The sequence below is a fragment of the Trichosurus vulpecula genome, chromosome 7, assembly GCF_011100635.1.
Source record: "Trichosurus vulpecula isolate mTriVul1 chromosome 7, mTriVul1.pri, whole genome shotgun sequence".
Lineage (NCBI taxonomy): Eukaryota > Metazoa > Chordata > Mammalia > Diprotodontia > Phalangeridae > Trichosurus > Trichosurus vulpecula.
In genome coordinates, this window is record NC_050579.1 from 249268710 (window position 1) to 249289289 (window position 20580).

Genomic DNA, 20580 nt, shown 5'->3' on the forward strand with positions numbered 1-20580 from the left:
TGGGTTTCCTGGCTTTGTTGTCACTTCCACTGCCAGTTTTGTAAGCTCCCTCTTGGACTGAGAAGCATAACCCTTTTCTTTTCCTCCACCTAACATGTTTTTTGGAAGGTCAGAGGCTTCTCAGCCTGACGCATCTTTCTAGAACTTAGGTTACTCATTAATAGCTTTGCCACTTGTTTCTTTGACAGGCCATCTGAAAGAAGAAATAAATCAACGGCAGATGCAGCGAGTTGCTTTAAGTGAGTAGAAGTATCTCACTGTTGTGTGTGTGTGTGTGTGTTGGGGGGGGAGGTAGAGAATGATATCACCTGGCCTAATTACAGGGTTATATGTTTAAAAGGAATTCCATAAAATAAAGAATGCATGGATAAAGTCCATTTTACTAGGCTACTGGCAGAGCCAGGTGTAGGCAAAGTTGTGAAAAAGGCAAGGTCTATTTTCTGACCATACCCATTTTACAGATACTGACTCACAAATGGTATCCAATGTCCCTTGGCTTCTCAGGTTCCACCAGTACAGTATGACCCACCCTGATTTACCCCTTCTTAAGCAGCATCATTTCACGTTTCAGACATTTCTTACCCAGCATAGATTTAGAAAACAAACAAACAAAACCAACAAACCAACAAAAAAAAACCCGCACTCATTGTTTCCTGCAGTTTTATACCCTATTCTCAGATTTCCAAAGCTACAGACAGCTAGTTGATTAGCCACTCTGCTTTTGATGCATGCAGTGTGTAAATGAGGAACAGATAGCTTCAACCACCCCATTGCACTTGGACGGTAGCCTTGTGGAAATAACATACTCTTGTTTGTTTGTTTGTTTGTCACCAAGGAGGGATTGGAAGTATCTTGGTGAACCGGTGGGAAAAATATTTGGTTACAGATGATGAGGCCCCTCAGATCATACCCCCTACTCTTTTTCTTGACCAAGCCATAGTACCAATGCTAACCCATTTGAAGAGTTACAATCAATAACCAGGTATCTCCTGGTTAAAGGATCCTATTTCACATTTCTCTTCCCTGGACTACTTGTTATAACAGCAGAACAATGAAGGACACAGTGCCAAAAGAGTAGAAGAAGGGCCCAAACTATACTGGGAATGATTTCCTTGAAACTAGCAGTTATTTTCTTTTATTAAAACTGATAACAATCCTCAGCAATTGTCAGGAAGATGGTAAAAGCTACAACTCAGTGTGAACCACAGGAAGCCTAATACATTCTGGCCAGAGCTCTAGGGATAACATTGTTAGTTCTGATATACTTTAAAAAGAAATGGAGTGTCAGCCTCTTGACCATCACCTGGGAGGGCGCTGCAACCCTAGACTTGTAATTATTATACAGATCAATGAGGTTCTTAGTTCTGAACATAGATTCAGCTGATTGCTTTCCCCCGCAAAAGGTGAGTTCTTTGATGGAGGTAAACCGACCTCAAAGTGTTGGGCTTAGAAAGGGTTCAAAACAGGCTAAGGTGGACAGTGGCTCTGTAATGAGCTCTCTCTTCTTGTCCCCAAGCTCTAAGTGCTGGGCATCAGCTATGCAGGAATTGCCTAAGATTAGCTACAGCAGCTCCATTATGACAGTTGCATGGGCAAGGTCCTTCTTCATGTAACATCTGGCCTCCTCTCACAGGCATTTAATGAGCCCTTGTTGTAGAAAAAACAATGATGTGGAAAATACCATTTGAAATAACTGTATAAGTGGTTTGCATTTAAGACAAGGTAAGCCTTTTCCACGGATTCTAGGAGAGTTAGGAGCTCCATCCTTCCTTTCCTTCCAACTCCCCATCCCCCTGGGAGGCCAGGCCAATCCAGCAAAGGGACTGGAACTGCTCAGGCAGTTTTCTCCCCTGCCTGGAGCAGACCTGGGCCTTTGGAAAATTGCTGCATGTTTCCAATCACAGGCTCCAGGCCACACAAATATTTTCCAGACTCCCATTGCTTCATTAATGCACCATTCTGAAGTAGGTCCATATTGCCTCCTATCCTTTATATGGTAAACTGGGGCTCCTTATTTGTCTATTTATCATGCTTTGAGCCTCCTCCTTCTAAATTACAGCAGGTGTCAAGTTCAGGAAGGCCCAGATTTGCCCAAAGTAATCAGGAAACTTCAAACAGAAAGCACTTTGGTTGGAAGTCTAATTAAGAGCATGTTGAAATACCTATTTATTTTAAAAACCATACCATCCCAATTAGAAAAGAAGTGTTAACACTTCCCAGCTGCCATTTTGAGATTAAATACCTTGTTATAGTACAAACACTTTAGGAGGTTATTTGATTGAGATTTAAAAACACCAATGCTTAGGTTTCCCAGGTGAGCATATTTCAGAAGTGAATTTTGCTTATTGAAGAAAACCGCTCAACTCAGCAAACTGTTTATATAGCCATTTCCTGTTTTAACCCTCACCTTTCCAGCTAGCATTTGGGCAGAAGGCTGGGGACAGAGGATTTCTTACAAACACTAGCAGCAAATGGATCTGGGACCTGTGATACTCCTCAAGAGCCAAGTTGGCTTCAGGCATAGGAAATGAATCAGTGACTAAATACAGTATTTAGTCCTTTTCTATTTCCTTGCTTTTCTGCTCATTTTTCATTTCTTTCCCATTTTTCTTTTTATGTTTATTTTGCTGACTTTTTCTCCTTTTTACTTTCCCTAAGCGTCCATCTTCAATTTTACCCCTTTTCACTTTATCATCTGTCTCGATCCTTCTATCTCCTTTCTTTTAATAGTTTACTGGAATTTTTTTTCTGTCCATGTATACAAACCAATTCATTTGTATATGCTGTACATGTGTATTGGCATCCCCCCAGTAACACTGTCCTAAACAATGTTATTTCCCAGTAACATCATTGACACATTATAATCAAACCCCACTATAGTGTAACAGAGTCCTCTGGTAACCATTCTAGCCAGCTGCCTAAGCAGCCCGTCAGATGTAGAGCAGTGAACCTAATGCTGCTTCAGAGATTGTTGTGGTTTTGATTTTTATGGCTCTGTATACCTGCAGGTACCATATGAGTGTGACCACTAGCACCTGAGCACATGCGTGTGTGCATACACACACAAACACATGCGCACGCACACACATTTTTTAATTTTAGTAGGAGACAATCCTTAAAGGAATAAAGCTTGAATAAAGCTTAGGCACTAGTGACAGACCAATGTGATGGGGAGTCTTCAAATCCTTTAAGCAGCACCCATCTGACCTTTGTCTAAGGCCAGCCATACGGATGAATGTGTGCGTGTGTGTGTGTGTGTGTGTGTGTGTGTGCATGAAAGAACCCCTTCCCTTTTTAGTGATCAAGTCTAAATTAGAATGTACTTTGTTTAGGACCCCACCCAGGAAATCTCTCAGAAAATATAAACTTTACATCCTACACTAATTCCTTTGAAAAGCACAGAGTCACGACATCTGAAGTAAACTACTGTAGAGTACTTTTAAAATCAAATGAGGATATGATTTACAGTAATTTGCAACAGTAGTGGCAGTGACTACATTTGATGTGATGGAGAAACATGCAACCGTTATCACTTCTTTCTAAGGGAATAGTTTAAGACCAATTCCAAAAAACATAGTAATATGTGTGTGTATGTGTGCATATACATGCATACACACACACATATGTAATGACTAACTAAAATTGTATACTAAGCCACATAAGTTAATGATAAGTTAATTTAGATGTTTTAGCTGAATATCACTGGTTGGTTCAAGATAAATCCAATAAAATTTAATGGTATTTGTTTGTTTATGTTTCCCCATACTGTTTTGTTTGTGCAGTATTCAAATACCTGAAAATATTTGTCCTGGATAGAGTAGAATTTAATAGTGAGTAGTCAACCATAAATACTTATTAAGTGCACCAACAATGTTAAATATACTGTTCTAGGAGTTATGGAGAAAATCAGTCAAAAACTGTTAAGAACTTACCATGTGACCAGCACTGTGATAAGTGCTGGCTTCATAAATACAAAGAAGGAAATGATCCCACCTCACACTGATCTGAGCTTTCATTTTAATGAGTGGAAAATGTACATATAAAAATACATACAGCCTAAAGATTAAGCTAATAAATAAAGACAGAGAGAGAAGGAGGAAGTGGAAGAGGAGGAGGAGGAGGATGAAAGAGGAGGAGGAGGAAAATAAAATAGAAGGTACTTTGGGAAGGAGGATGCTGCTAGTAGTTTGGGGGGATGTGAAAGCTAGGAGAAGCTTAATTTAAAAGATTGTGCCTGAAATGCATCTTAAAGGAAGGAAGGGACTGTATGAGGAAGAAGTAAGGAGAGAATGCATTCAAGGTATGGTGACAGCCATAGTGTCATAGTGAATGGGGATGGACTGTCACGTGTGAGGAACAGAGAGGTGCCATTTTGTCTGGGGTTGCAGAGTACTGGAGGAACAGTAATGTCCAACAAAGCCAGAAAGATAGATCAGGGCCAGGTTATGTAAGGCTTTAAAAGCTAAACAGAAGATATTTTATTTTATCCTGAAAGCAGTAGGGTATCACTGGAATTGGATGCATATGGGAGTCACATGGTCACATCCTCTACTTGAGGAAAATTACTTTGATATATGCTGGAGAGGGGAGAGACTTGAGTCAGGGACACCAATTAGGAAAGAGCTCTCACAGTAATCTAGGCAAAAAGTAAGGAGGGCCTAAGCAAGGGTATTGTAGTATGAGTGGAGGAAAGGGGTCAGATGTGAGAGATGTTGTGAAGGCAACTGGATATGTGGGATGAGGGATAATAAGAAGTTAAGGATAATGCTGAGATTATAAATCTGAGACATTGGAAGGATGATGGTTATCTCTGGTAGAAATAGGAAAGTTTGGAAGAGGGGAGGGCTCAGGGAAAAGAAAACGGGTTCAGTTTTAGACATGTTGAGTTTAAGATGTCTCTGGGACATCAGTTTTGAAATGTTCGACAGGCATACAATGATACAGTACTAAAACACAAAAGAGATAATGAGGCTGGATGTGTACATCTGGAAATTATCTGCTTGCAGGTGATAGTTAAACCTGTAAGAGTTGATGAAAAAGTATGTAGAGAGAAGAGAAGTGGGCCTAGGACAGAACCTTGGGGAACACTCACAGGCATGATGTGGAAGATGAGAGCGAGAAGGAACAATCAGGTATGGGGCAAACTGGGAGAGAGTAGTGTTACAAAAACACAGAGAGGAAAGAGTGTCCAGCAAGAGGAATGCAGCAGATAGGTTGCAAAGGATTAGGGGAGCCAAAAAGTCTGAGAATGGTAAGAAGCAATGTGGTGGACTCCCCTCCACAAACTCTTCCAAACAGATCTAGAATATACACCAGACTAAATCTAAATGAGGAAATCCAGAAAAAGTCACAGTGAGTCATATGTCCAGCCCACCCCAGCATAGGGAGATAGGAAGTCCACAGACACTGGGGGTGGGTCAGGCCAGGAGCACACTGTGAGTAGAGCACTCTGGTGTCCAGGGAGAGGCTGTGCACCAGGGCAAGAAGGGGTCCCAGGCCATACAAGGATTCCATCAGACATACACCAGGATACCAGGACAAGGATAGGTGCCAACTGGAAGCTTTGTCACCTACTACCCAGGTCACAGATCCAGGGCAGAGTGAGAAGGGGACCTGTACAGGGGAGTGGTATTTCCAGGTAGGGAGATCTTGGATGGTGTGCTAAAAAAGGAGAACATTCAGAAATCAGTACTGGTAGCAGCAGCAGCAGCATGATTCAGACTCTAAGCTCAGAATAGGGTCTCACTTCTAGCATCTACCCTGCCCTATAGTGGAATAACCAAGGCAGGAATCCAATACCAAAGGGAGCCTACAATTCTGCCCTTGAACCAGCAGAGCTTTCAGCTGGCTTATAGGTGTAGAGTCCAGCAGTAATCTATTATTGATCCTACCCTAATCCTGGTCAGGAACTTGCAAAGCTCAGAGCAGAAGGGTACTAATCATACTTTGCCCTACATTATATCCCTTTGGGGAGCACCAAAACCCTATAGTCCCTAGCATGTCCCTGAGATCTTGGAAGAACACAACACTCAAAATCCCAAGAAATAACACAACATTCAACATCCCCAGGACCAGCCCAGACCTTCTATCCAGTAGGGCCACAGAGCTCAGCCCTCAAATCAAGTCTGAATTTGGGAAACCAACTGAAAGAATGGATGAACAAAAAAGAACACCACCACAATAAACTGTTTTGGTGGCAGGAATGTTCGAGACACAAACACAGAAGAGACTGACTCCAAAATATCTACAGGCAAAGCCTCAGAGAAAAATACAGCTCGGCCACAAACTCAAGTAGAATTACTGGAAGAGATGAAGCAAGAGTTTAAAAAAAAGTTAGAAAATGTTTTTATAAATGGAATAAGAAGACTTGAAGGGAAAAATTAGAAAGGAAATGAGAATCATGGAAGAAAGAATTGGAAAGGAAATTAACAGCTTGGCACAAGTAATACAAAACCTTGCCTGAACAACAATCTCCCTGAAGATTAGAAAGAACCAAATAGAAGTTAATGATGTCACTAGGCAACAAGAAATAAAGTCATAAGGCTGATAAAAATAGAAGAAAAGTAGCATAGCATAAACAATTGACCTTGAAAACAGATGAAGAGAAAAAAATTAAGAAACATTGGTACTATTTGAACACTAATACCAGAGAGAGAAAGGAAATCTTAAAAGAAAATTACTCAGATTTCTTAGAACTAGAGGGCAAAGTAGAAATAGAAAGACTCTACCAGTCACACCTCCTGAAAGAAATCTCAAAATGAAAACTCCCAAAAATAACATAGGCAAAATTCATAGCTTCCAGGGTTTTGTGTGTATGTATGTGTGTATGTATAGATAGTGTGTGTACATATATGTATATGTATAGATACATATGTACATACATACATACAAATATATACATGCATGCATACATATATATATACACATTGCAAGCTGCCAGAAAGAAAGAATTCAAGTATTCAGCAGCCACAGTAAGTATCACACACAATTTAGCACCCACCACTGTAAAAGAGTTGAGAACTTGGAATATGATCTTCCAGAAGGCAAAGGATATGGGCTTATGAACAAGAATAACTTGCCCAGCAAAACTAAGTATGATGTTATAGGGGGAAATGTATTTTTAATGAACTAGAGGACTTCCAAACATTCCTAATGAAAAGACCAGAGCTATGGAGAAACATTGGTGTTCAAGCATAAGTGTGAAGAAACATAAAAAGGTAAACACGGACAAACAATGATAAAGGACCAAAGAAGGATAAATGGCTTGCATTCAAATATGGGGAGATGATAACATGTGTTGTTCACAATTCATAGGAGGAGTTTAATTAGGTGAGGCCTGAGAGTGGTTCTGTTGTATCTTAATGATGTTAAGAAAAGAATGGGAAGAGAGAGGAAGAGGAATACAATGGAAAGGAAGAAGGGAAAGGGAGGTTAGGGGAAATTATCTCATATAATCAGGATCTATATTAGTATATCTCTATAAAGACAAGGATGAAGTGAGAATTCACTTAGGATGGCCTCAGTTTTTTCAGTAAAGAGGCAAGAACCTTAGCTGAGGAAGGAAGAAGAAGCAAAAAGGTCAAATCTTTGAGGCTCTTATAGTCTAGTTAAGAAGACATAAATAGAATAAAAGTAACCACTTTATTTATTTAGATTTTATTTCACTTGATAAGAAGCCTCAAGGCTTCTCCAACTGAAATATCTTGATATATGGAGGTGACCCGGGGTTCTTGAAGGCTGTGACAGTGGGGACATAAGGTCTAGTACTAGCAGGGGTGTTCTGGGAAATATTTAACAGTGATCTCTCCTCTCCAGAAAAAAAAAATGTAACCAGGATACATGATCAAGTTTAATCTATATAATTAACACTTAAGCCTTGCTAATCAACAGAACAATCCAGCCCAAGCAGGGACTGGCCCCAGGATATACCAAGTCTTTGTTTAAAACTCGTCATCAGAGAGGCTCATCACTATCCCTTTTCTATATATAGTCTTGGTAAGCTGCAAGGGTTGAAATCTTTAGTGTAGCAATTCACAAAAACTAGACATAGAGGAGTATTAGTCATTGTTGGAAGGACCCCTTCACAGGTCATTAAAGTACTGAAATATTTAGGATTTATACCCTACCTGCTTCCAAATTATAGTCTGTAGACTGACCCACAGTTCAAATTCAACAATTCAACAAACATTTATTAAGTGCTTAGTATTTACAAAGTTCTCTGTGACATTTAAACATGAAACAGATTACATTTGAAATCAGAAAGAATGAGTGCTTTCAGACCCCAAAGCTAAGCAGATTACTACCACATTTCAATGATACATTTCACTCCATTTTCAAGCCACTAAGGTAGAAAGAGGAATTACACATTTTCATTTTCTGACAACCAGCAGCACACAGTTCATCTGCAGAAGCAAATGTTTCCTGGAACTAAACCCATGCCATAGTTTATTGCAGGGATCCTTGTGTGAAGGACGTTGGGTAACACAATGAACAATATCTTCAACTACAATTTTACAAAAGACACAGAAATGCTGTTCAAGCGGAGGATCCTCTTATCAGTCCTCTGTAAAAGCAGAAGGTGTGACGTTAAAACATGACTCCATAAAGGCATTTCTGTGACAGGGTGAGATAATATGGCACATGTACTCTTGCTTTCTGAAGATCTAGGTTGGACTGCAACTCAATGCCATTATAAAACCCTACAGCTTGTCTACCACCAACACCGTGTGACCCGTAGTGAAAGTCATTCTTCAGAGAGAAACAAAAGCCCTGCAGTTCCAGATTTGTAATTTGCCTTGGCCACAAATACCTTCCTCACTACCATTATACTTTAAGTCTGTGCCCACTCTTCCCACCTTCTGTACTCTATATTTATGAAAAAGTGTGCCCTTGGTGTGGGGGAATATGCTTTATAACTACTGTTTCTGCTATGCCTTTTAAGTTAAAGAAAGAAGTGAATATCCTGGCTGTTGCTCATCCTTTGTTTTTGGAGAGGACCAATGACATCATGGGGTGATGTCTTGATCCATGTGTGAATTGGATTTAAGTCAGGCAGAGTTGCCAAGTTGCCAGCCTCTCTCTCTCTCTTCTGGAGTCATCAAAGTCCAGTGGCAGGACAGAAGTCAGGATGACTGGTGATGGCCTGGGATGTACTGGATGCCCTTAGCATCTTCAATGTCTGATCAAGCTCAGAGTGCTCCACAGCACCTGCTTCAGCTGCCTTTACAGCCATTGCAACAAATTGTTCTCATCTGCCCATTCCTCAGGGGAAGTCTTCATATGCTTGGGGTAGATATGCCCCTAACTCACCAACATGTGACCTACTATAGCCCATCTGCTGAAACATTTTTCCCAGGGTGTGGCTGCTGCACATTCTACAGCTTCTTGGAGCCACAGGTTGGGTGACAGGTAGACACTAAAGGTGAAGGAGCAGCCCTGGAAAAGGCTAAGAAGGCCTTCATACCAGAGATGCTAGTTATCCCTGAACACCCCAAATACTACCTGGCTAACTGTTAGGGGGAAGCCCAACAGTAAAGGCTCATGAGCTAGTGTTTAGGAGGGCAGCCGCCCGTAGTATTACCTCTGTGACTCTGAAAGTATTTAGGACTACGCCTCTAGGAACCCAAACTTCCAGTGCCAGTGGGAATTGAACAAGTCAGCCCCGAGGGGGCATTACATGTGTACTTCATTCTTCTTATATGTGTGTGTGCGTGTGTGTATGTGTTCTACTATCAGCATAGCTTGAAAAGAAGAAACCCACCACTCTGGGCCAGTAGCATCAGGGGATAGTAAATTTCCTCAGCCTCTATGGCTTCTACTTTAGCTCTTGCCTGAGCTCCACTCCCTCCTCATGTACCCTACAGGAAAGGAAAGAAGGAATATGGGAGTAGATGATAGTGAAAACAAAGTTTGTGCTCCTCAGATTGTCCAGGAAAGACCTTGCCAGATGTGTTTAATTCCTCCTTTGAGCCTTTGCAGAGGCCTTCTTTCTTTGTAGGGATCCTCTCACTTTATGGGGATCCTCTTTCTTTGTGGGGATCTTCTCTCTTCATGGAGATCCTCTCTCTTCACAGAGTCCTATCTCTTCATGGGTATCCTTTCTCTTCATGGAGATCCTCTCTCTTCACAGAGTCCTATCTCTTCATGGGTATCCTTTCTCTTCATGGAGATCCTCTCTCTTCATGAGGATCCTCTCTCTTCATGGGAATCCTCTTTCTTCGTGGAGATGCTCTCTTTGTGGGGATCCTCTATCTTCATGGAGATCTCTCAAATGATCCTGCTTTGGATTTCAACCAGAAGTTGATAGACCCAAAGCACAGCCCTGACAGCTTTACTCCTGAGCTTAAGAAGCTCCAGTTGTTCCCTTTTGCATATGTGATAAAATATAAATTGCTATTTGACTTTTAAAACTCTTCACAATCTGGCTTCACCCTGTTTTCCAGGCTTATTACTCTTCTTTACAAGCTCTACATTCCATCCTAAGTAGGCCATCCTTCATCCACAATATCTCATCTCTCATCCTTTTTTCCCTTTGCCATAGACCAGGGGTGGGGAACCTGTGGCCTCGAGGCTACATGTGGCCTTCTAAGTCCTTGGGTGTGGCCTTTAGACCAAGTCCAAGTTTTACAGAACAAATCCTTTTATTAAGGGGTTTGTTCTGTGCAGTTTGGATTCAGTCAAAGGGCCACACTTGAGGACCTGGAGGGCCATATGTGGCTTCTAGGCCACAGGTAGCCCACCCATGGCATAGGACATCCCCTATACAACCCCTTCTCCCCTTGGCTTCATGAATTACCAAATTTCCTTCAAGGCTTACCTCAGAGGCCACTTCCTACAAGAAACCTGCCCTGATCCCCATGCTTCTATCACTCTGCAGAAATTATTTTATCTCTACTTTCTATATATTTTATATTTAAGTTTTTGTGTACATGTGGTTTTCCTCAGAAGAGCATAAGACCCTTGAGGTCAGGAACCATTTCATTTTCTGTTTTGTAGAAAATGCTTATTGAATGAATGAATGAACATCCTGTAACAATATCCAGCCTCTTTTTCTTCATTTTTTTTTTCCTTTATTTATTTTTAGTTTACCACACACGGTTCTACATAGTTTTGAGTTCCAGTTTTTCTCCCCTCCCTCCCCCCTCCCTCCCCAAGACGGCATGAAGTCTCTTATAACTGTCATGTATAACTTCGCATTGAATTAATTTATGCTCTATTCAAGTCGTGGAGAAGAATTTTGACCAATGGAATGAATCATAAGAAAGAAGAAACAGAACCAAAAAAAAAAAAAAACAACAACAAAAAAAAAAAAACCCAAAACCAAAAACAAAAGAGAAGCAGAAAAGGCGAGCATGTAGTGTGCCTCAAATTCTATTTAGCTTCTCAATTAGGGGACAAACATCTAGATCTAAAGCAAATTTGTTGCATCCTAGTTCCAACGAGTGCTTTGGGACAGATGTAAAAGTAACAAACGAGGCAATATGTAAGTGGTGCAGGCCATACGTGCTATAAGAGCTCTGTGAGCTATGGGGCTTTCTCAGGGAAGCTGAAAATTAATTCAGTGTCCTACAGAATGAAGAGGACAAAAGAGCCTGGGGGCAGGGAAACAGACTTTCAAAACTGCCTGTTAAAAGCCAGAATAACCATACCGGATAATATAATGGGGTAGAGAAATGCAAAGGAAGAGATAAGAAGCACAGTATTTATAACTGCTTTTTGGCATTGTGGAGGAAGTAAGATCTTTTCTTCCTCTATGGTATTTTCACCCTTATGAATAAGGATTAATAAGGATTAAGAAATATGTCTGATATCATCCATGTTGTACATTAGCAAAACCTTCCCTATATGCTAGAAGAGAAATCCTGTAATCTTTGTGCATGTATGGATAATATAGATGTATGTATGAATATATACACATATGTGTGTATGTATGCCTATACATACATATGTGTATGTCTTTATACACACACATATATACACACACAAACATACATACATACATACATACATACATACCCTACTCCAGTTAGATTGGTCCACTAAGCATCCCTAATTTCTTTGGCATGGTTACTTCTCAGAAAAGAGAGAATTCTTAGTAAATGTTATTCAGGAATTACTATAGCTAAAAAATATTAATCACCTGGTACCTAGCCTCTCTGAATGTAGCTAGACTGGTCATTAAAAATAAATGTCCTCAGGGGTCATCAAGTCCAGACCTGCTGCCTTTCTAGTGTGGTAGAAAGCGTGGACTATACTGGTACAGCTGTTTTCTATCCATGTCCAGACCACCAGAAATGAAATGTAGAGGCCACATATACCTCCCTCACTACCATTGTACTTTATATCGCTGCCCATTCTTTCCTACCTCCTATAGTCTGTATTTGTGGAAAATTGTGCCCCTAATGTTGAGGGAAATGCATTGTAACTACTGTTTTTGCTATGCCTCTTAAGAAAAAAAAGTCTCCTGATTATTAAGAGGAAGTCCAACAGTATGGGCTCATGAACTAATGTTTAGCCACCCACAAGACCACCCCTACAACCCTGAAAGTAGTTAACAACTACCCCTCTGGAGACCCAAACTGACAATTCTGGTGTGAGGTGGACAAGTCAGCCCCAAGGGGGCACTGCATGTGTACTTCATTCTGAATTGAACTTTGGTTTATTCCTAGCTTTGCCAATTAATACCTTTGGGATTTCAGTCAAGTCATTTCTCCTATCTGGGCCTCAGTTTCCTCATCTCTAAATGAAGGGATAGACTAGATGGCCTTTGAGGTGCCTTCCTATACTACATCTGTGATCCTGTGGTTTGTGCAGGCTCTTAAGGAATAGGTAGGATTCGAAATAAGCATTTCAATTGGGAAGAGAAGTATTAATAAAGGCCCCAGTCACAGTGACTATTGTGGCCTCCACAGCCAGGTGTGTTACATTTCACCCCCTCCCCCAAGGTTCTCCAGTACCTTAAGGTGGTTGGAGAGTGTCTGGTCTCTAGTGGCAGCTGAAGACCCCTACCACTTATTTTTCCCAGTTTTAGAGATTCCCCAGGACCCCAGTTTCATTCAACTACTTAATAATAAGATTAGCTTTTTTAAAAAAAGGAATATTTACTTCAAAGGTATAGCAAGAACGAACATAAAAACTTCCCCCTCTCCCTAACACTTGAGGAGGCATAATCTGGGGAGGGGAGAGGCATTAGGTTCACAGTTTAACTCAGTTACTATACATCACAGTTCCCCGAGTTCTAAGTTCAAAGTTCCCCTGGACTTTGCATTCCTGTAATAACAATGTTGCTAGCAGCTGTTGTGGGTGAAAGACCAACAGCAAAAGCACACAGGAAGGCTGCTAGCACAAATTCTTTGATCTGCTTTTCTAAGAAAAGCAACTTTAAAGGGTTAACAATCTTACTTTAATTAAATATATAGTTCAGGGGGGAAAGCCTGTACCCTGAACTTCAGAGCAAATACAAACAGAAATTACAAACAGGTCAACAGACCAAACAGTCGGACCAAATCACAATACTCACATAGTTACCAGAGAGAAGCACCAATATCTGGGTTTTCAAAGCTGGGAGGGTTGCTTCAACAGCTACCCAGAGTCTCATAACTCTTTCTGTGTGCCCCCAAAACAAAATGCCAACCTCAGATCTTATATACATTTTTCAGAGCCTTGAGGCACTAGATTACCTCAGTGCTGAGAAGCACTGAAACAAAAGACAAAAGGGTCCCACTATACCTGCCCCATCCAAACAAAGGCAAGACTCATTAAAGGCACTTGATGGCGTTAGCATTACAAAAGAGAAGAACAGCAAAAGAAGTCTCACCCTAATTACCATAAAAATTCCAGCACCCCAGCTTCTCTGGGATTTCTTGTTGGGCTAAGCAGCAGCATCTTGCCTGGAATCCTGGCTTCACCTTCACCATAGCCTGAGGTCCTGGCTCCAGGGACTCTAGAACTGAAAAGAACAAATGAAATAGAGGGGGAAGAAACCCTAGCCTGATTGTCAGGGCCAAGAGCCAAAAGGGGAAGGGAAAAGGTGGACCTTCCTCCCACACCTAGGTTAGCACATGGTACCCATGCTATGGGTGAGCAAGACATTCACATCTGGACACAGCGGGAAAGACAGACAGGCTGATGGTCCCAGTCTGATAGTTTTAAAGGCTCAGGCAGTTCCAGCTATGCAGCCAATGGAAAGAGACTGCACCCATCTATATGGCAGGGAAATATATAGTATCTTCTCCCAGATTCAGGTCCCTGGCAGCTTCCACATGGATACCTCTATCTTAGGTGATCTAGGCATGTACAAAGTCCCCTTGCATACATGAGGAATGTTCTAGAAATCCTTAGTAGATCAATCTGACTAGAGTATTGAGAATAGTAAGAGATAATGCTAGAAAGTAGACTGGATCTAACTTGTAGAAGGCCTTTAAAGCCAAGCTAAGGATTTAGGACTCTAGCCTATGGATTGTGGAGTTACCAAAATCAAAACTAGAAAAAGGTCCACAACATCATCACGGTGTCTGCTTCATCACTAACACACTGTCTCCACTATCATCCATCTTGGCACATTATTTAGATGATGGATACACTCAATTCCTTAAAGTGCCAGATAAGCATAGATCAATAATATTTTATGACTAGCATACCAGCCCTCCATAAAGTCACAACCAAACTGGTCAACCACTGGCTAGTTAGTGATCCAGGTAGGCCATGAATTTTATAAAGGTTTTTAAAACAGCGGAATTACATAAGCACCTGAGTACAAATGACCACCCCCTGCCCCCAGCATCTACAATTACTCTAAGTAATAGTCATTTGCTTCCACCTCTACCCCATGAGTTCTCCAGAGCAACTTCTTTTGGGAGAGATAAAAATTCTCTTTTCACCTAATTCAAGCCCATGTGCTGAGGCTTTCTTTTCTCACCAGTTAACAGAAAATATGGTAATTCCAGGTAATACAATTCTATGCATCTAAAATTGCCTAGCCATGCATGATAACAATAATAATAGCATCAATATTCTACCTTCTATGTGTTAGGCTCTGTGCCTCACAAATATTATCTCATTTGAGCTTTAAGACAACTCTGGAGGGTAGACACTATTATTACCTCAATTTTGTAATTGAGGAAACTCAGCAGAGGCAGATAGAGGTTAAGTGACTTGCCCAAGGTCATATGGCTAGTATCTGAGGCAGAATTTGAGCTTGAGTCTTCCTAATTCCAGGCCTACTCCTATCCATTATGCCAGGAACCTGTAGTGAGAAGTTAACCTGCAATGATACTATGACCTATGACTATTAACTTAACTAATAAATATTTATTGAGTTCCAGGTGGGGAAAACAACAAATGGAGGATTCATTTGTAAACCCAAGGAATATATAATGTACGGGGGTGGGGGTGGGGGGGGTTAAACAGGAAAAAAATTCAGTCTAGAGAAGGAAGGCTAGTGATGATAAGGGCCATATGGCCGAAGAAGGGGCTTTCACAAGAGCTGATCTGCTCGAAGGCCAGAACCCTGAGAGAAATGATAGTTTAGTGTTCCTGTGGTTATCAGTCTGACTTACTATTCCCCTCTGGGAGAGAGATCTGCTTAGACAGTAGCTGCTTACCAGAAGCTATTTCAGTGTGACCAACCCCAAATGTAGCCCCTCGAATGGTGTGCACTACATTAACCCATGAGTCAAAGAACAGGTTTGGGAATAGTCCTTTGTTCGTAGCGTTGTAATCCTGGAGGGACATCAGCTGTAAGCACCGAAAATGATCTCTTCTGATTTTTTTACTTTGTTCAGGGTCAGAGTGAATTGTTTTCCACAATTTATGCTAAGTGGGCCTATGGAACGCCTACAGTGACCCCTTGTGGTATGTACACCCCATGTTCCTCCAGACAGAGCAGCTCTGATTTTACCTACTGATTCAATGTGTAATTCTCTGTGGCCTTCTTCTTTAAATGCTTTTTGAAATTCTATACCAACTCCATAGGGTAGAAAAGACTAGGATATCCATTAGTGCTAGGATTTAAAAAAAAAAAAAACTTTTGAAAAATAGAACTAAAAGAGGTCTACAGGCAGCTCCTCTGGTCTCTGCTAGGACTATTCCCAGCAGTCTGCCCTAGCCCTAAACATAATAAAAAGCTCACATTTTTATAGTACTTTAATGTATATAGAGTGCTTTCCAAAAAAAAAAAAACATGAGGTCATTCTTGCAAATATCATTATTCCCAATTTTATAGGTGAAAAGACTGATGCATAGAGAAATTAGGTAACTCATCCATAGTGACAAACTGGGACCCAAACTGAAGTCTTCTAGTGTCTGATCCAAAATCCCTTTCGTTATACCATGCTACTTACTATCTCTAGGAAGGAATGATGAGGTCAGAGTTGGGAGAGCTAGTTCAAATGTGAAAGGATTCACTTAGACCTTCTCTGTAGCCATTGGGAGCTTTATTGTCACAAAAGCAGTGGGCTAGCTCTAGAAGGACTAGCCAGGACTAGCAATTTACAGAGGGATGGAGGCTTGTTTTTATAAGAACAAGATAAGGGAGACAAAGGGAAATTTTATGACCCAGGGTAGGGGGCGACAAGGAATTCCATGGTCCAGGGTAAGGGGAAATTTTGGGGTATTTCAAGATAAGGGGAGACTTCAGAGCGCCAGGGAGAGAGCAACACATCCCTTAGGGCACCTTTGTATCAAGAGACTTTAGGACCTCTCCAGGTTAGAAGATAAACTAGGAAAAGGCCACCTCAACCCTTAGGACACCTTGGTATCCGTATCAGGAAGAAGACCCAAGCATTTACAGTGAGATATCAGAACCTTGCCTTAAAAAATGTGTCACCTTGGGCCTATCACCTTCCCCCTTTGGATGTCAGCTCCTAAATGTATAAAATGGAGGGGCTTGGACAAATTTTTTAGTTCTCAAATTCTTCCAGTTCTAAATTCTCTTCTAACTCTTAACTAACATTCAATGTCCTTAAAAATGCAAAGTTAACAAGAGAGGTGTTTGCACCTCCTTGAGACGTTCAATAAATTCCCCTAGGCGATAATAAAGGGTCTAGGAAGGACTTGGTAAGAGCAAAGATATCTTCCTATTCAAATAAATAACTAGTTATCTTGGCAACTAGTTGTATTTTTTTCTTTGCTGCACCATATATCAGTGTTAATTTGCAAAGGATTTATTGACTAAGGAGATCACTAGATATTTCAAATGGATTTGCAGTGTAGCTAGAACAAGCAACTTCCTTTTGGTAGAATGCTTCCTTGGTCCTTCTTCTTGCCCCAAAGGGGTCCACATTTTTATAAATATTCTGAAGGGCCATTGCTACTGAAATGGAGTCTCACCACCCAAGTGTATACCAACCTGGTAGGTCCCTGCCCAAGCTCCACTTACTGGCTGTATTTTGGGCCCTCCTGGTTTAGAGTAAATGTCAATGGTAACTGTTTCTCTTTGGAACAGCAACCCTGAGGGTCTTCCCCTCCCAGCTTGATTTTGTTTTCTTTTTCTCTAATCAAAGGGGCCATCCCTTGACTCACTTCTTAAAGAGGCCTATTCACTGAATGGGTGTTATGTCACTCAATTAGCACATTAAAAGGCCTTAGCCTAAAATGGCCAGAGTCTCCCATTGCATCCTGGGTCATCCCCAGTCATCTTGATGAATATCTGGTCACTGGACCCAGATGGCTCTGGAGGAGGAAGTGAGGCTGGTGACCTTGCACAGCACCCCCTCACTCAAATCAAAGTCAACTGCAAATCATGTCATCATCTCCCTGATACCATGGTCCTCTTCGAAAATGGACAAACATGATGTTATGATTTGTCTCAACTGCCGGTGTAATATAGTTTGGTTCAAAAATCATTCACTGAGCCCTCACTGTGTGCTACACACTGTGATGGGCTCTAGAGGACAAACAAAATTGGAACAGTCCCTGTCCTCAAAGAAATTGCATTCTGCTGTAAGGAAAGCACATGGACAATATAGATCCATCAGTGATCACTGTCTCCAAAGCCAAACTGCCAGGTTTAGATGCCAAAGCTAGGAGATGAAAGTCTCCACTACATTTTCCCTTCTCACTTGTGGTAAATTATGGTTTTTCTTCCTTCCTTCCTTCCTTTCTTTTTTGTCTTCCTTCCCTACTTCCTTTCTTCTTCCTTCCTTTCTTCTTCCTTTTTTCCTTTTTTCTTTCCTTTCTTTCTTTCTTTTTTCTTGCTTTCTTCTTTCTTTCTGCCCTTCTTTTTCTTTCTTAGTTTATTTATTGTCTCAATCTGACAATCAATCCCCGACAACCTAAGCTACCTAAGAACAACTATCAACTTGTGTGTTCCAGTGTTGTTAGTAGCCTTCAAACACTGAGAACAAGATTCCCAGTCCCTTAGCAAAGCCCCCTGTCTGTGTTTCCATGGCTTCAGGACCCCTATAAAGTTGGCGTCCCTAAAGAAGGTCACTGTGTCTCCTTTGCCATTGTTAACTATATCCCTTTCTAAAATACAGTCAGACTTCCAGACTGGTGCTTTTGCCATATTTTAGCCAGTAACCTTCAGTTGCCTGAAATTCCATTCCCAGTTACTACGATTAGCTCCTCATTATGCAAGGGTTTGGAAAGCACTCTGGTTATACTGATTAAAATGAGAGTTTTATGCCAAGTGTAAAATGCCAAAGTATAAAACCATATATTGTGAAAACATCTACCGCACAGCATATGCCATAGTAAAAGGATATGCTTTGGATGGCATAAAACCAAATTCTAGTATCTTACCATCAGCTACCAGATGAGGCTCTTATATCTACTGTCTTTCTTTTATACTCAGTACATACCATCCCCTACAAGCAATTCCTTCTCAGGAGGTTGTTTGGAGCCTTCCATAACTAAGCTGCCAGACATTCAAATCTCTGGTTTCTGAACTGGCTTACTATTTTGTAGATAAACCATAAGGCATGAACAAGATTCCTCAACCTATCTGAACACACTTTCAGTACACACTGCAGTGTAGGCAGTTGCTTTCAAGGACTTCTACAATGATCAGGAACTTTTTCCACACTTAGGCTAAAGCCTATAAGTGTATCTTTCAGGCATCATACTTTAAGTGGTCATTTGATTGACTAGCTCAAACCTCCCACCACTAGAGGTAGTACATATGCTTGGACTTCTTTCCCATCAATAGAAATGAGCTCCAGTGATCCATCCTGCATTCATTTAGTTTTCTTCCAGCCGGGGATGCATTATACAAGAGAAATGCTAAATGTTGTTTGTAGGTCAATATGCATCAGTGATTCTTGGATCTCATCAATGTGAGTACCCTATCCAACTGTGCAGATCACAACCCACTCCTTCTTCTAATCCTGTCTAACTCTTGCTCCTGTTCTCCACAAAGGTTTTGTTCAACATGCTAAGGGTCTTTTTCATGTCTAGAATATCCAGTGGATGGACTGACCATCTGCTATCCCTTTCTCTTGCAATGTAACCAATTATGCTAGATTGTTGTTGTGTTTTTTTAGTGTGCAGTTCATCCTTGGTCACGTAATGTGCTACCACTTTTTCATGCTCACCATGGGTCTCTCCATTTCATTTGATTTGACTAACAATGTTGATTCCTCAGAGATTATAAAATTCCATGATTCTCAGTCACATTACCTCACCAAATCAAATCAACAAGCATTTATTAAGCACTTACTATGTATCCTGTACTTTGCTAAGAGAATATAAATATAAGAAAAAGATAAATATAAGTAAAAATAATGACAATCTCTGCCCTCAAGGAGCTTACATTCTAATGAGGGAAGATAAAATATAAAAGGAATCTGAAAAGGGAAGGAAAAGGAAAAGGTACTCTTGGTGGGTGGGAGTGGAGGTAGAGGGGATGGTAGCTAAAGTCCTGAGAGTCCAGAGTAGAGCCCTGAGAGGGATAAACACATGGCTGCTTTCCTTAAAATTGAGGTTCTGAGGGGAAACATCCAATCAGAGGAAGGAGCTTCAGGGGCAGAGTGTACTCCCAATGTCAAAAGTCTAGGAGTAACTGAGTGAAGGTGGAAGATGAAAATGTGGCAAGTCAGTGATGGGGTCAGTGACAGGGTTCCCAGAAATCCAGACTGCATCAGTAGAGAAGGTTCAGCTAGCCAGGAGTGGAGCCCAGACAGAAACAAAGACATGGTTGGCCTGAGCCCTCTCCTTAAAATGAAAGTTAATAGAGAAGAATAGCAGTGTTAAAAATTGGTTTTTGATTCAGGAAGAAGCTTGGGGTCATTTAAAGTCCTGCACAATTTCATAAAGCAGTGCAGTCTTTTCAGTTTCTAGTCAAATTTTAAAAATTGAATAATATCTCAAATTGACTTATAACAAAAGCTTTGTGTATGTTGAATCATCCCATGATATTCTTGAGAAGGTGAGTGAAATTGAGGAATGTCCCCACACAATGTGTTTAGCGCTGGGTCAAACTTTGAAAGACATAAGCCCTCAGGATAGGCACATATAGATGGAAATGCACATCAATGAGGTCATAGATCCATTTGCATATTTAAGTAATGAATTATATAAGAAATTCTTTTGTAAAGCAAAAACTATTTTCCTAAAGCAAATGAATATTCCCAGTCCATCTTG

At 40.9% G+C, this 20580-nt stretch overlaps 1 protein-coding gene across 1 annotated transcript in view; it reads left to right on the plus strand.

The window, feature by feature from the left end:
* The window catches only part of KIF6 (kinesin family member 6), a 493781-nt gene that overhangs the window by 401746 nt on the left and 71455 nt on the right, over positions 1 to 20580 (plus strand). Inside the window, exon 16 of the mRNA XM_036767567.1 lies at positions 189 to 239. Within this exon, the coding sequence (XP_036623462.1) occupies positions 189 to 239 (51 nt within the window). The remainder of the gene's footprint in view (positions 1 to 188; positions 240 to 20580) is intronic.